The 14,939-nt window shown below is 38.1% G+C and overlaps 2 protein-coding genes across 4 annotated transcripts in view; one reads left to right on the top strand and one right to left on the bottom strand.

The window, feature by feature from the left end:
- The window catches only part of gnpda2 (glucosamine-6-phosphate deaminase 2), a 469,370-nt gene extending 459,363 nt beyond the window's left edge, over positions 1 to 10,007 (bottom strand). The window contains exon 1 of the mRNA XM_067458116.1: positions 10,004 to 10,007. The gene's annotated coding sequence lies outside the window, so the exon portion shown is untranslated. The remainder of the gene's footprint in view (positions 1 to 10,003) is intronic.
- The window catches only part of pigg (phosphatidylinositol glycan anchor biosynthesis class G (EMM blood group)), a 211,448-nt gene that overhangs the window by 110,194 nt on the left and 86,315 nt on the right, over positions 1 to 14,939 (top strand). For 2 of the 3 annotated variants that reach the window (XM_067458108.1, XM_067458107.1), the window contains one exon: positions 187 to 944. In XM_067458108.1, coding sequence (XP_067314209.1) covers positions 187 to 270 — 84 coding nt within the window. In that variant the 3' untranslated portion in view covers positions 271 to 944. Of the gene's footprint in view, positions 1 to 186; positions 945 to 6,079; positions 6,365 to 14,939 lie in introns of those variants that run through there. The other variant, XM_067458106.1, reaches the window with a different exon arrangement.

Raw genomic sequence — 14,939 nt, 5'->3', positions numbered from 1 at the left:
TGATACCAAATAAGCATTGATGTATAACGTTAGCAACAAGTGCATGAATGTCAGCAATTCTATTTTAGTGAGCTAACGACATGAAGGTCCGGTCACCTTTTTAATGAAAATAAAATGTAATGTTATCAATGTAATTCTATTTCTTAAATGGAATTGTGTTCTTTCTTTCTTACAAACTGTATGCAGGAGGACAGTCGCAGTGTTGCCGCTGAACATATCCTTAAGATGGTCGTCCATGGAGCTGATCGAGAGGATCCAGTCGATGAATGAGCATTAAGGAAAAGTGACCATTCTGTTTCAGCTGGACTATGCATGTGCTCGTCATTAAAGGGTTAAGTTAGTTCAGTTCAGTCAAAAATGAAATGTCTGTCATTAACTCCTCCCCCTAATGTCGCTCCACACCCGTAAGACCTCCGTTCATCTTCACACACAGTTTAAGATATTTTATATTTAGTCCGAGAGCGTATGCAAGTGGATGCACACTATACTGTCCATGTCCAGAAAGGGAATAAAAACATCATCACAGTAGTCCATATGAGACATCAGTGGGTTAATTAGAGTCTCTTGAAGCATCCAAAATACATTTGGGTCCAAAAATAACAAAAACTACGACTTTATTCAGCATTGGCTTCTCTTCACCGTTTGAATCTTTATTTGAGGATTGAACACAAACACGGAAGAGAAGACAATGCTGAATAAAGTCGTAGTTTTTGTTATTTTTGGACTCAAATGTGATACATTTCATATTTGGCTGAACTAACCCTTTAATGTTAGTTATGCCACTGTTGGCTGCTGATGTTTAGTTGAACCATACATGGTTAATTCTACAGTTATTGTAAATTATAATGAATGTACCTTAACTACTTAATCAGTTGATGTGAACATTACTGATTTAATGGTTAATTGTAAATTTTGACATTAATAAACTGTTCAACTTTATTGTATTTATGTGTGATTTGTGATACATGTATTTGATGCAGAGAAAATTATTACATTTATTTGGTTTAAAATAGCAACATTTACATAATAATAGTGAATAATATAAATTAATTCAACTAAGTAATTCAAAATGTCAAATGGACAAACATTATAAAATCTACTTAATTACTTCATAAGAGTAAATAATACAGATTTATAAAATTTACTTGATTACTTTTAATAAATACAACATGCTAAGTTAAATATAATTAAGTAACATTTACTTAATGTCTTTGCAAATGTTACATTTATAGTTAAGTACATTTTACTTGATATTGGCAAGTAAGTTGTACTTGATATCGCAGCAGTAAATTTTACTTAGAAAAACTGAGTGCAAATTGTTACAAAGATTTTATCAAGTAAATCTTACAAGTTGTTTTTATCAGTGAAGACTTGGAGTTAAGCTTTTCTCTGAGAAAAGAACAAAGAGCGGCACTGAAGTCATTCTTAAAAAGGGAAGATGTGTTCGGAGTTTAGCCGACCGGATACGGCGAATGTTTAATCTGTCAGCTAGCTCCGCTTCACCTTCGTTACTCTGGTTGGTTGTAGCGCTATCCTATCGCGTGCAGAGGGAGTTTGAAAGACAACCGTTTATCCGCCCCTCAGATTGAGCTGTCAATGGAGAGTTTCCAGACCAAACATCTTGATGTGGGTCTGGCTTGTCAGGCTAGATAAATTCAGCTTTGACCACAGGAATGAATTATACTTTACTATATGTTCACATAGAGAACAGATGATTCACACGGGAGGAATATTTTTATATTTTGATCAAATGCAGCTTTGGAGAAGAGAAGAGAAGAGAAGAGAAGAGAAGAGAAGAGAAGAGAAGAGAAGAGAAGAGAAGAGAAGAGAAGAGAAGAGAAGAGAAGAGAAGAGAAGAGAATAGAAGAGAAGAGAAGAGAAGAGAAGAGAAGAGAAGAGAAGAGGAGCTCATTATGCCTGATTCATAAACCAATCTTAACAAACTGCACCAGGAACATGTTTTACGAACGTAAATAGAGCAGTTATTATTTTTATGTTGACTTAAATACACTGCAAAATAGAAAAAATACATTCCAGTTTCTTTCCGCTGGGTTATTTTCCAGCCTCCTGTCGTTCACGTATTGTTTTTGCCCTTTATGCTCAATCTAGTTTCCACAAGCTTTTATCTCAGACGATTGGCAGTTTGTGTCTTTTCTCTGTTAAATATTAACAAGGCAGATTCTGACCCTCTGAGCTCAAGTTCTGAGAGAGAACTTTTTTCTTTTCTTGTTTTTTTGTCAGTCACTTTTCCACACATCGTTCACGGCACAAATGTAACATCCCGTAGAGATGTCAGCGAAGACAGCCGTGAGCGAGTGATGGGGACGAGAAAAGAGCGAGTGCGTTTCAAAGCCGGCGTTTGACTGTCGGTTCATTGTTGAGAGTCGAAGGCAAGGACACATCAGTGTGTGTCCTCTTTTAAAGCCCCACTCTCCTGCTTTTATCAGAAATCTCCCAGAGCTTGAGATACATGAAATCCGTTCTTGACTTGAAAAAAGCTGATGGAAACTTCCTTCTGCCACTTGTGTTCTCGAGTAAATAACGTCTACATTTCATAGGAGTCTTTCCTTAGGGCTGTTTATGAATATACTGGAGACAAACTCCATCATTCATTTGAATAATATAAAGTCTGTGGACCACCCTTCTGATGAAAAGGTTAATATTTATTCAAAATATACACAGATCAGGCATAACATTATTTGACAGGTGAAGTGAATAACACTGATTATCCTCTCCAGCACGGTGTGGTTATCCCAATTGCTTGTACACTTTTTTTCTACCACATCTTTTCCTTCCCTTCGCCACTCTATTAATGTGTGTGGACACAGAGCTCTTTCAACAGCCAGCCTCTTTTGCAATGACCTTTTGTGTCTTGCCCTCCTTGTGAAAGGTGGTCATTTGTTGCACAACTGTCCAGTCAGCAGTCTTCCCCATGACTGTGTAGCCTACAGAACTAGACTGAGAGGCCATTTAAAGGCCTTTGCAGGTGTGTTGAGTTAATTCACTGATTAGAGCAGGGGTCTCAAACTCAAATTGCCTGGGGGTTGCTGGAGGTAGACTCTGGGTCAGGCTGGGCCGCATCAAATTTTCCAAAAAAAAAAAAAAAAAAAGTACAACTGATCCAATCTTCTCAATCTTTATTATTAACAGTTCTTCAACATTAATGTTTCTTCTGAACATGAACATGGCTTCTCTTGCTTACTCGTGTTTTTTTATTTATATATTGCCAATATATTTTTGAGATTTTTGGATCTGGTTATCCTTCGTCCTTCGCACCTATCTATTACCAACAGGTGTGTGATGGTAATTGTGTACTAATAAATATGGCCAATAGAAATTAAATCATTATGTAATAATAAATGTTTTTATTTTTATTTAAAATAATAGACTATTTCACAGCAAGGCCATAACCAGGTCAAACAGATCAGTGAACGAAATTCTAGATCTAATTCTAGTTGTGAAATAATACATTTGGGACCATTTGCAAACAATATTTGCATTAATTGTCTTCAAATATATTATTTGTCCCGAGGTTTTTCGCATGAGTGAATAAATACGCACATCAGCTGCTTATATTTGAGTTCCTCAGTGGTCTAATAGTAGACTTTTAGTAAATAGTCTCAAATGTTCAGAGTTTTAATCCGCTCATATAGTTTTCTTCATTAAATGTTCATGATTGTATATTAAGAGCATGGAAACGTTGCTTTTTGTGTGCATTTGTGTGTGTGCAATTTAGTTTTGTGATTTGACCGGAAAGAATAGTGTCTTTCCGCAACGGCATTACGCGATAGATTGACACGCTCTTCTGTGTGTGTGTGTGTGTGTGTGTGTGTGTGTGTGTGTGTGTGTGTGAAGACTGCGGGAGCATGTGCGCGAGCCAAAAGAGAATATAAATCCCACCTACTTTGATTTGATTGGCCATTTGAGCGCCGTTAAACCACATTCGTTTCGACTGTCTGAACATGTCAATTATGCGGTGTCAACCAATTATACTGCATGAGAGAGGGCCGAGCTAACTCTCTCAAACACACACACACACACACACACACACACACACACACACACACACACACACACACACACACACACACACACACACACACAAAGTGAGGCATAAAGCGCGGCACACGCAACGACTCCGCCAAAAATGGTTTTCAGAGCAGCGCCGGGAGTTTGAGACCCCTGGATTAGAGTGTGGCACCAGGGGTCTTCAATATTAAACCTTTTCACTTATTTAAAATTTTCTGTGATACTGAATTTGGGATTTTCCTTAGTTGTCATTTATAATCATCAAAATGAAAATAAATAAGCATTTGAAATATATCAGTCTGTGTGTAATGAATAAATATAATATACACTTTTTGAATGGAATTAGTGAAATTTATGAAACTTTTTATATGATTTTTATATTATTGAATACTTTTTCTAATTAAATGACCAACACCTGTATATGTACAGTGCCTTGCGAAAGTATTCAGCCCCCTTGAACTTTGCGACCTTTTCCCACATTTCAGGCTTCAAACATAATGATATGAAACTGTATTTTTTTGTAAAGAATCAACAACAAGTGGGACACAATCATGAAGTGGAACGAAATTTATTGGATATTTCAAACTTTTTTAACGAATCAAAAACTGAAAAATTGGAGTCTGCAAAAGACCTGAGACTGAGACGGAGATTTGTCTTCCAACAAGACAATGATCCAAAACATAAAGCACAATCTACAATAGAATGGTCCAAAAATAACCATATCCAGGTGTTAGAATGGCCAAGGCAAAGTCCAGACCTGAATCCAGTCGAGAATCTGTGGAAAGAACTGAAAACTGCTGTTCACAAACGCTCTCCATCCAACCTCACTGAGCTCCAGCTGTTCTGCAGGAGGAATGGGCAAACATTTCAGTCTCTCGATGTGCAAAACTGATAGAGACAAACCCCAAGAGACTCACAGCTGTAATCGCAGCAAAAGGTGGCGCTGCAAAGGGTTAACTTAAGGGGGCCGAATAATTTTGCACGCCCAATTTTTCAGTTTTTGATTTGTTAAAAAAGTTTGAAATATCCAATAAATTTCGTTCCACTTCATGATTGTGTCCCACTTGTTGTTGATTCTTCACAAAAAATTACAGATTCATATCATTATGTTTGAAGCCTGAAATGTGGCAAAAGGTCGCAAAGTTCAAGGGGGCCGAATACTTTCGCAAGGCTCTGTATGTAAGTTATTGCAACACCATTTATTTTCTGAGAGATGTGTGTATGCCTGTCTGAGTAGTCTTTAATGTCCAGGCAAGTTATTTGGCAGAAAAAGAATAATATTAAAGAATAAATCAATCTGAACAAATAAAACAGGTTTCCTGTACCTTCTGATGGCGTCCAATCAAAAGTAGCCACTGGAGAAGCTCTAAACTGCTGTAAGAGATTTCAGCAATTTTGCTGACTTAAACACCCTTTCTCCACTGACGTCGGCCAATCCCGTGTCAGCACTGTAAAAAAAATATTGTTGGTTTAACTCAAACTCAAAATATTATTGAATCTGAGCCACATAAAAAAATGTGATAAATCATGAAAATAGCACAATTTGGCATGTTTCACTGTGTCATCACAAATAAAACACACACAATTACCCAATATGCTTACAACATTTAAAAAAAAAAATTGAATTAAAGGTTGTCGGATCTCAATTTTCTCAAATTTTTAATTTCAACGAACTTAAAATTAAGGCAACCAGGCAACTTATTTTTTAAATATTTTTTTACAGTGTGCAAACCCTGATTTGAATGGCAAGCAGAGAGCCTTTCTGATTGTCTGTCTAATTCTTTTTTGCTGTTTACAGCGCTTTGTGTTATCACAGGTGTGTGTGTGTGTGTGTGTGTGTGATTTCTCAGGACAGCCATTTCAGTGATATCTGCCAGCCTTTTTCTGAGTGATATCCCTTGAAAATCATTTACAGCAGCCTTAATACCTGCTGTAAAACGGCTATCGGTCTCGAATGACCGTTTGCGATGGCATCACCCATGACAGATGTTGATATAAGCAGTAAGCCGAGGCTGTGTGTGTAATTGAAAAGCTCTGTGTCTCTCTCCAGGTGCTGTTCTTGCTCTTGCTGGCCATGCCGGAGGCGTTGAGCAGGGATGCGGTTGTAGACGTCCCGCTGGCATCAGCTTTGGTCTCTCTGCCCTTCTACCTGCTGTGTCTGTTAGGCTCCGCCCTCCATGTGCTGGTTTGCACCTCCGCCGGCGGGGCCTGCTACCTGTGCTCTCTCCCCTGGGTCCTAGTGTTCAGTGTCATTATCTTTTCCTCCACCTTCATGTGTGCTCTGGTTGCAATGGCCGCGAGGAGGATTCCCTCCGGCAACAAGACTCCTACTAAGGTGAGTAAAAGGACAGGAACGTTTCTGGACCATCACCAAATGTTTCCTCCGCGTCTTCCGTTGTGTTTGAATTATGCGTGTGCAGACCAATCGGTGTCCTAATTCAGAGGCTGCATCCTTGGAATGCACCTAGTTGCCGAATAAGTTGGCCAAACTCAAAAACATAACTTTTTTATTGTTTCGAATTTTAAGTAAGCAGAACCAGCAGATTTTTATTTTGTACTCGTACATTTGAATTGCTGTTAAAGGCACAATATGTACGATTTTTGGATTAAAATATCCAAACGCCACTAGAACAGTGTTATATATTTTGTTGAGTTGTGTACTTACATTATCCCAAATAATTCCAATCGTGTTTATATACAGAAAAATAAGCAATTTTAACCAGGACACGGACCATGTGTCGCCTATCACTGACATCATACCCGCGTTAACCCCGATTTCCATGGAAACACCGAAGATGCTTTTATATCTATCTTGGGTCTTAACTTAAGATATGGTAAGTTAATTTAGGATTGTTCACAATTTCATATTACAGAAACAAATCTTAAGGAGGATTCTTATTCTATCTTACAAAATCTCATTATGGGCCCAATCTTGCACCCAGAGCAATTGACTTTGTACGCCGACGCATGTGTCATTCCTATTTTGCACCCGCGCAAAGCGCGCTTTTCCCTCCACAGAAGCACGTCGCTAAACTAGTGAATGGACTTGCGCTCCCTGGGCGGTTCAGCGCAGAAAAGGAGGCGTGTTCCAGCGCAAACAATCCCTGGAGCTATTCTGCTGTTCCATTAAACAATCGCGCCACTGACCAGAAAACACCTGGTCTAAAGTCAGTGGCGCGTTGCGCGTTGTTCATTATGCTATTTTAAGGCTGCATGCTTGGCCATAATGTATAGCGTGCTCAACGCGCATACACTTTGCTCATGTAATCTGCACAGATGCAACAGTTATTTTTGCAAATCGTAAATTGTTATACTAAAAAAAAAAAATTAACACATTGTGGTGTGCCACGAAGATGTGAAAAAATAGGCATAAATCTAGCTTACAAATTATTCGGACTAATAGTAGTAATTAAGGATCAGACCTGTTTGCCCAATAGTGGCCAGACATATCTGTATATAAGGACATCTGACAAATTGGTTTGTCCGTCAAGAACAGGAAAAAAAAATCGACTGAAAAAATAAAAAACTGTTTAACCGACGCTATTGTGTGTGGGTTTCTCCATCCCCATACAACACAACTCCTCTGTCTTTCACTCCCTTACGAAAGGAAAATATATTTACTAATATATTACTTGAAATATATTTTAATATATTGTAAATATATGGAATAATATATTGATGGTATTATAAAATATATCATATATTCATGTAATATATTGCAAAATGATTGCCGCTTTCAATATATTGCAATATATTGAAAGATATAAATATTAATTCCCATATATGTGAATATATTTCCTAATGTATTGCATGAAATTTTCCAATATACTGCAATATATTTTTGTTTCGTAAGGGCTGCTCTTACAAGAACATCAGTCACGTCGGCTGTGAACCGCTCCTGGCGTGCGCCTGGTAAATCCGCCATAATAATAGCGACCCATAAGGGAACTTGCGCAGCTGCTTTTAAAGGGAATGTTGGATGCCGCTCTGATTGGTTTATTCACGTTACGCCCAAACCACACCTATGAATAATAAAGCTACTTCAGACCAACACATTTTAGATTTGCGCCGGGCGCAAGAGCCATTTATCCCGCCGGGAAAATAGCAACAGCGCCGAGACCCGCCCACAAAGTTACTTGCGCTTCACGCTTTGACACTTGCGTTTCAGATCATTAAAATAGAGCCCTAGATCTGTAGTTAGCAAATCTTAAACCGCTCCATCGAGTTCGGTAATCCACTTAAGCAAACTTCTTCTGAGGTAAACCTATAATCAAAATGGAGAAATAATGGCGTGCTTTTAATTTCAGTGCGGCAGATTTTATAATTTTGATGAGCTCTGTTGAAAAGCTAAAGCTATCTATCATGTGTCTCATGTAATTATTTACGAGTGTCTATCATCAAAGCGCAGCTCATCCTCTGGGTCCTCCAAAAGTCTCTCCGCCATCAAACGCCACTGCTCTTCATCTTGTATAGTTAATAAATGTAACACCATTTGGCTTTTGTGCTTTGAGTTTTACCGTTAGATTTCAGAAAGGTTTAAAGTTAGGACACCAGTGGGGTTGTCCTAAAGTTAACACCGTGTCTTAACTACACGCGACTGCGAGATGCAACAAATTAATCAAAAACCACAGCCAATCAGAACAGCGTGAGGGCGGGTTCTCACTGCAAGCGTCTTTTACTTTAGATTTCACAAAACTGACACATTTGAAGTAATCTGAATTGTTTCATTATTTTGAGTTTTATGAACTCGTTTCTTTTAATTTAGACTAAACTAAATTTAACTGAGATTGGGCTGGGATTTCTATTTCCCAGCATGCTTTGCCATGGCACTCCAAAGGGAGAGCAAATGCTGAAATTAAGTGTTTTATAATGTTTTATAAATGTTCTTGTTTCCATTGTTGCTTTTATTTATTTATTTTTTTATTATTTTTTTTATTTTATTTTTTATTTTTTTTATTTTTAATTGACATACAGACATACAAACCACAATAGTGCAGTAATTGACAATCGAGTAATTACATAATTCTAGAAGTGAAATAAAAGTGTGTTAATGTATAAGGTGTGTGTGGGTGAGTGTAGGTGTGGGTGTGTATTCATAAGCAAAATTACACATTTATTATTTATTATATTATCACTACCATCACTTATCATCATCATACCATCATCATCATCATTGTAATAATCAGTGTCCCTTTTTTTTTTTTTTTTTTTTTTTTTCCTATGTAATATTTATCATTGTCACCACTTTCAATGGGTCAATAAATTTCACATAGTATAATAATAATATAAGATAATCCTCCCCCCACATCTTTTCAGTCCCTATACTTTTTATTTTATTTTTTATTTTATTTTTATGTTGTGTCTAGTGTCTAAGGTGCATTAAAAGAAGGGGGACATTGTGCGAGTGTCTCAACTTAGGACAGAGATGCTGTCCTAGAGAAACCATTTCTCGCCTGTCCTACCTGCCTTAGTGTTTATGAGGTTTTCCAATTTAAATATACATACATACACACATTTCACTTCTACATTGTGGTGCATTAAAAACACATGAAAAGATTAGGGGGAAAATTAGAAATAATCAATCGATTTTACTATAGTAGTAGTGGTGAAATTCCAAAACAGCAATAATAATAGTTGATGATGATGATGATGATGATGATGATGATGATGATGATGATGATGATGATGATGATGATGATGATGATGATGATGAAAGCAAAGACAACAATGGAAACAACAACAATAATAAAAATAATAATAAACAATAGCAATCATAACAATAACAATAATGAAACAATGAAACAATATTGACAATAATTGGAACTATGCAGTAATGCCTGTGGATTGATTAAGAGATTGGAGGAGACGGAGTTACGGAGAGGGAGAGGATTCAGAGTTGTAAGAGGTCAGAAAGTGTTGGATGGCAGAGGTCGCTATCAGGTGAGGGATTATAGGGGAGAGATGTGTATTCCATTGTAATAAAGTCGGTGAGAAGATTTTTCCAGTGGTTAATGTGAATTTTGTTACGAGTTTTCCAGTTCATGAGGATAGTTTTCTTGGCAATGGTTAGGGCTATGAGGAGAGTTTTAAAGTTTATAGTTTTATCTGTAATTATTGTGAGGTCCCCAAGCAAGCAAAGAGAGGGCGATAGTGGGATGTGGCAGCCCACTATAGTGGATAGTGACTGTGTGACCTCTTCCCAGAAGTGTTTGATTGGAGTGCAGTGCCAGGTTGCATGGATGTATGTATCTGTAGATTTCTGACTGCAGTGTGTGCAAATTTCTGATGTGAAACCCATTTTAGCTAATCTATTGGCCGTGTAGTGTGTTCTGTGAAGTGTTTTGTATTGTATCAATTGAAGATTAGCATTTTTGGACATGAAATAGATGTTTTATTGTTTCCATTGTTGCTTTTATAATGACTAACAGATCTGGGAGCAATAAATTATATTCAAAGTCACATTACACATTTTTAACAGTAAATAAAGCACATAAACACTACCTGAGATTATCATTGCCATATGTTCTGTGTTGTTATTCCAGCCGCGATGTCGCAGAAATAGAAACCGTTTCGAAAATAGAAATCGCGGCTGGTTAGGATAAAAACTCTAATTAACGTGGAAGAGATACTTTTTATTGCGTGTGCAGTTAGGACACGGTGCAAGATAGCTTTTAGGATTTTTTAGTGGCGTTAGGATGCTTCTGTAATACCTGTTTCCTATCCATAGTTAAGATAAGATTATTGTAACGAGGTTCGTAGATGGGAAGGAAGGAGGCGGGAACCGGCGAACGTTTCAAACATTTATTAACTTAAAATAAATAAACAAAACGAAAGTAAAACCGCGGACAGCCCCTCACGGACGACTGCCCGCAAACACACACAAAATAAAACATAACATAAAATTCCAGGCCTGGTCCTCTCTCGTCTTCCGCTGCCCTGTTCCTCCTTTTATGCTCCCGTCACATGGCCGCGAGACGAGACCGGTGTGCCACGCAGCTGGCACTCGTTGACATTAATCACCGGCCCGCTCTCGCGGTCCCTCGCCCCGCTGCTTGCCACACCACAATTATGCACCTAAGAAATGTCATTTTGTAACAGCTCTTGTCCTAAATGAGGTCCTAACCCTTTGGTCTATATAGAGTCGTTTATATAGATCAGTGATCCTAACTGAAACTGCCACGCTCACCAAACAGATAAGAGAGGATTCTAAACTTAAGATGTTTCTGTAATCAAAATTGGCTGTCAAAATTAACATTGATGAGAAACACAATATAGAATATATAACATCTGGGGCCGTATTCACAAATTATCCTAAGATTTGCCAAACTTGCAGATTTAGGTTCCGTGTGTGAATAAGTGTTACCTTTTTAAAATGTGCTTTCACCCCATCATATGCAGTATGTAGAAGGTACAAACAAACTCCTTGAACTATAACATCACACTCATGTCCATTGCCATCATCATAAACCTGTGCCTTCTTTCTGATGTGAGTGATCCATCTGAAAGAAGCTAGTTAAATGTGTTTAATGTGTGATTTCTGGCAAAAAAAAAAACTGTTATATTGTAGGCCGTTGGCATGAATTAAACTCATGATGGAGCGGTAGTGGAGCGTTCTCGGAGCGCATGAAAAGCACAATGCTCCGACTTTTAAAAAATCCTCTCCTCACTCCATTCAAAATCACATCGCTCCGCTCCCACTCCGGTCCGCTCACATACTCTGATCCGCACGAGCTGCCACAATGTTTTGATTGTCTGCTTGATCAGTGAAGGTCTCTGTACGTAGCGCTTATAAAGACAGTTGACATTTTACAAGTTTATTTCCTTTATCGGCAAGAGCTACTTATGTCAGAGAGAGAGTTTCTAGTGGTCAATAAAGAAGGAAATTGAATATTAGTTTTGGTTCTGTCAATGGCGTATCCATCATGCCGGCGAAAATTAAACGCAAATGGAGGTTTTCAATTGCAGGATATATTCTAATCCACTATTTGTTAATCAGGGTTTAAAATTAAGTGGTGCAACACAACTTGATTTAAATTAAAGCCTAGATTTAAACTGTACTTAATTTCATCCTTGTTGGTGCAACCGACCCTAAGACTTATTATTTAAAAAGGCGGTTCTGTGTTTTTTTTTCTGTCTTAAAACTTCTCTTTTTTTAAAGCTGTATTTTTCTTCTATTCTCCCTTTATTCCTCTCCAGTGTCCTTTGAACGGCTCGTTTGCTTCCTGCTTCTATGAAGCCCCTCCCTCCGAAAAACGCAATGGTCTTAGATTGGTCAGATGGCCAAATGTAGTTTCCTGTATTTTTATTGGCTGAAGTGCCAAGCACAGGTTAAGGCCACGCCCCTTCCCATTACGGGCAGAAGTCTCATCTGCGGAGACTAGAGAGGGTTTATGATGTCACCAACCCAGGAAGAAGCTCGTTGTAGTCCAAACCGGCCGCTTTTGTAGACAATAAACTGCCGTAACTTTAAAAGACAATATCTCCGTTTGCATTGAACTTTCAGCGCTGTAACTTTGCAGATACTGTTTATGCTCAAGCAGCGACATTACACACTAACTAAAGTTTAAAAAGTCAAATCGCATGCAACCACCCCTTTAACAAATAAATAAGCTTACTCGTAGCTTAAGACTTCTCTCTATTCATCTTGCACTACTCCACCTTAACTTGAATATGCTCATTTGCACTATCATCCATTGCTACACTGCTCATCTTAATCTAACTTATTGGGCACATTGATTCCATGTTCATATTCATAGTACATATTCACCTGTAAATTCTGTTTATAGCAATAGTTATCTGTATATTATTTTTATATAGTACATATTAACCTATATATTCTGTTAATAGCAATAATCATCTCTATTTATATCAGTACATAACCATGCCCTTATTCAACCACTGTAAATACTGCACTTTCTACTATTGCACTTCTGGTTGGACCTAAACTGCATTTCGTTGCCTTGTACCTGTACTTGTGTAATGACAATAAAGTTGAATCTAATCTAATCTAATCTAATCTAATCTAATCTAATCTAATCTAATCTAATCTAATCTAATCTAATCTAATCTAATCTATTCCTTAGTAAAAGTTGTTTTGAGCAGCTTTGTGAATGGGTTTTAAGAGAACTCGTAGCTAAGAACGTTTACTGCCATTCAGGAGAACTCTTACGCTACGTTCACACCAAACGCGAATTGAGCGTCAACATCGCGTCTAACGTGTCTAGTCTGACAAACATTTTGAATCCATTCGCGCGCGTTAAAGGCGCTCCAGGTGAAATATATTAAGCATTAACAGCCACACGTGGTTCAGCCAACGCACTACCTGGATTATCTTCACTGCATGTATATTTAAATAAAATATAAAGTTATGAAACTTCACTTTGCCCTCAGTCAAAATGATTTGGTAGGCAACTATAGATTAATTGGACCAAAGATCGCCCATTAGATGTACACAAGACGAAACATATGTCATGTTAACCTCTACAGAGACATCCGAGCCGGCGGCAAACGCCAGAAGGTCTGGCTATGGAAGTAAAACTGTGCCACTGGATTTTGAATTCTAATTTTTAGCACTGAAATTTTTTACATCTAATTTTTAACACTGAATTTTATTTTGCATCTAAATCAGACTTTGAATTTTAAAAGCCATCAAATTTCTAGCACAGTTTTTTTTGCCAATGACATTTTTTCAATGTTTTAAAAAAATTCAGTGTAAAAAGAAATTCAACGTCTCAAAAAATTCAGTGTAAAAAAATTCAATGTCTCAAAAGATTCAGTGTAAAATAATTCAACGTCTCAAAAAATTCAGTGTAAAAATATTCAGAGTCAACATCCGGGTAACCAAGGAGAAGCAATCGATCCCTGTATCAAATCATCCAACATCCAGCCAATCATTTACGTTCCATTGGTCATGTGACGCTGAAACGGGAAGGCAGGGAACAGGGCCGTTTCTAGCCTTTCTGGCACCCTAGGCGAGATTCATATGTTGCACCCAACCCCCCCATTGCTCAACGTTATGATAGAGGGACCAGCTTAGTAGAGAACAAGTAACCAATAAGTAGGCTATACCTGTATATTTCGCTTTCTTTTTACGATACTGAGCCCCTGATGGCTTTGACCTTTTCATGATGATGAAACTAAAGCACGCTGTAACGAGTAGAAATATAGTGTGGCCCCTTTAAGAGTTGCGAGCGCTCCCTGCAAACGAAGTCTGCATTTTGTGTGTGTGCGCACTGAGTCTTGAGCTCCCATGTGTGGGGATTATTTTCTGTTTTCTGTTGCTAACAGTTATTTTGTTTTATTAAGTAATGCTGTGGACGGAAAGGGAGTTTGTGATGAGAGTTCAGCGGGGAATAAAGTGCGATCTGTTTGATGTTAATCGCCTCCGTGTTTGCATCCACTCCAGTTACATTAAGTGAGCTATCCGTATTTTTCACTCGGACACAAGCGTTACAACGCCACGGATGACGACGTTCCCTGCCGCCCTCTACATGATCTCATTTCATTACAGCAGCTCCACTATCACCATGGCGACTTCACTCCAATAATCGCAACTAATCATAATGCCTTGAAATAGAAAAAGTACGAAATATTAATAATAAAATATATATGAAATAACTAAAAAATCTTGTTGGGGCGGGGGCTCATTGACGCCCCCCAGCTGTTGGCGCCCTAGGCGACCGCCTAGTTTGCCTATGCCTAGAAACGGCACTGGCGGGGAAGTTCACTTCAGGTGAGCTTCAGAGCTCAGCAGCATGGCTCAGAACACACACGATGGCGCTTCAGTGAGTTTACTCATGACCAATGGAACGTAAATGATTGGCTGGATGTTGGATGATTTGATACAGGGATCGATTGCTTCTCCTTGGTTACCCGGATGTTGACTCTGAATATTTTTACACTGAATTTTT

The sequence above is a fragment of the Pseudorasbora parva genome, chromosome 11 (assembly GCF_024679245.1).
Source record: "Pseudorasbora parva isolate DD20220531a chromosome 11, ASM2467924v1, whole genome shotgun sequence".
NCBI lineage: Eukaryota > Metazoa > Chordata > Actinopteri > Cypriniformes > Gobionidae > Pseudorasbora > Pseudorasbora parva.
This window is presented reverse-complemented; position numbering and strand designations above follow the sequence as displayed.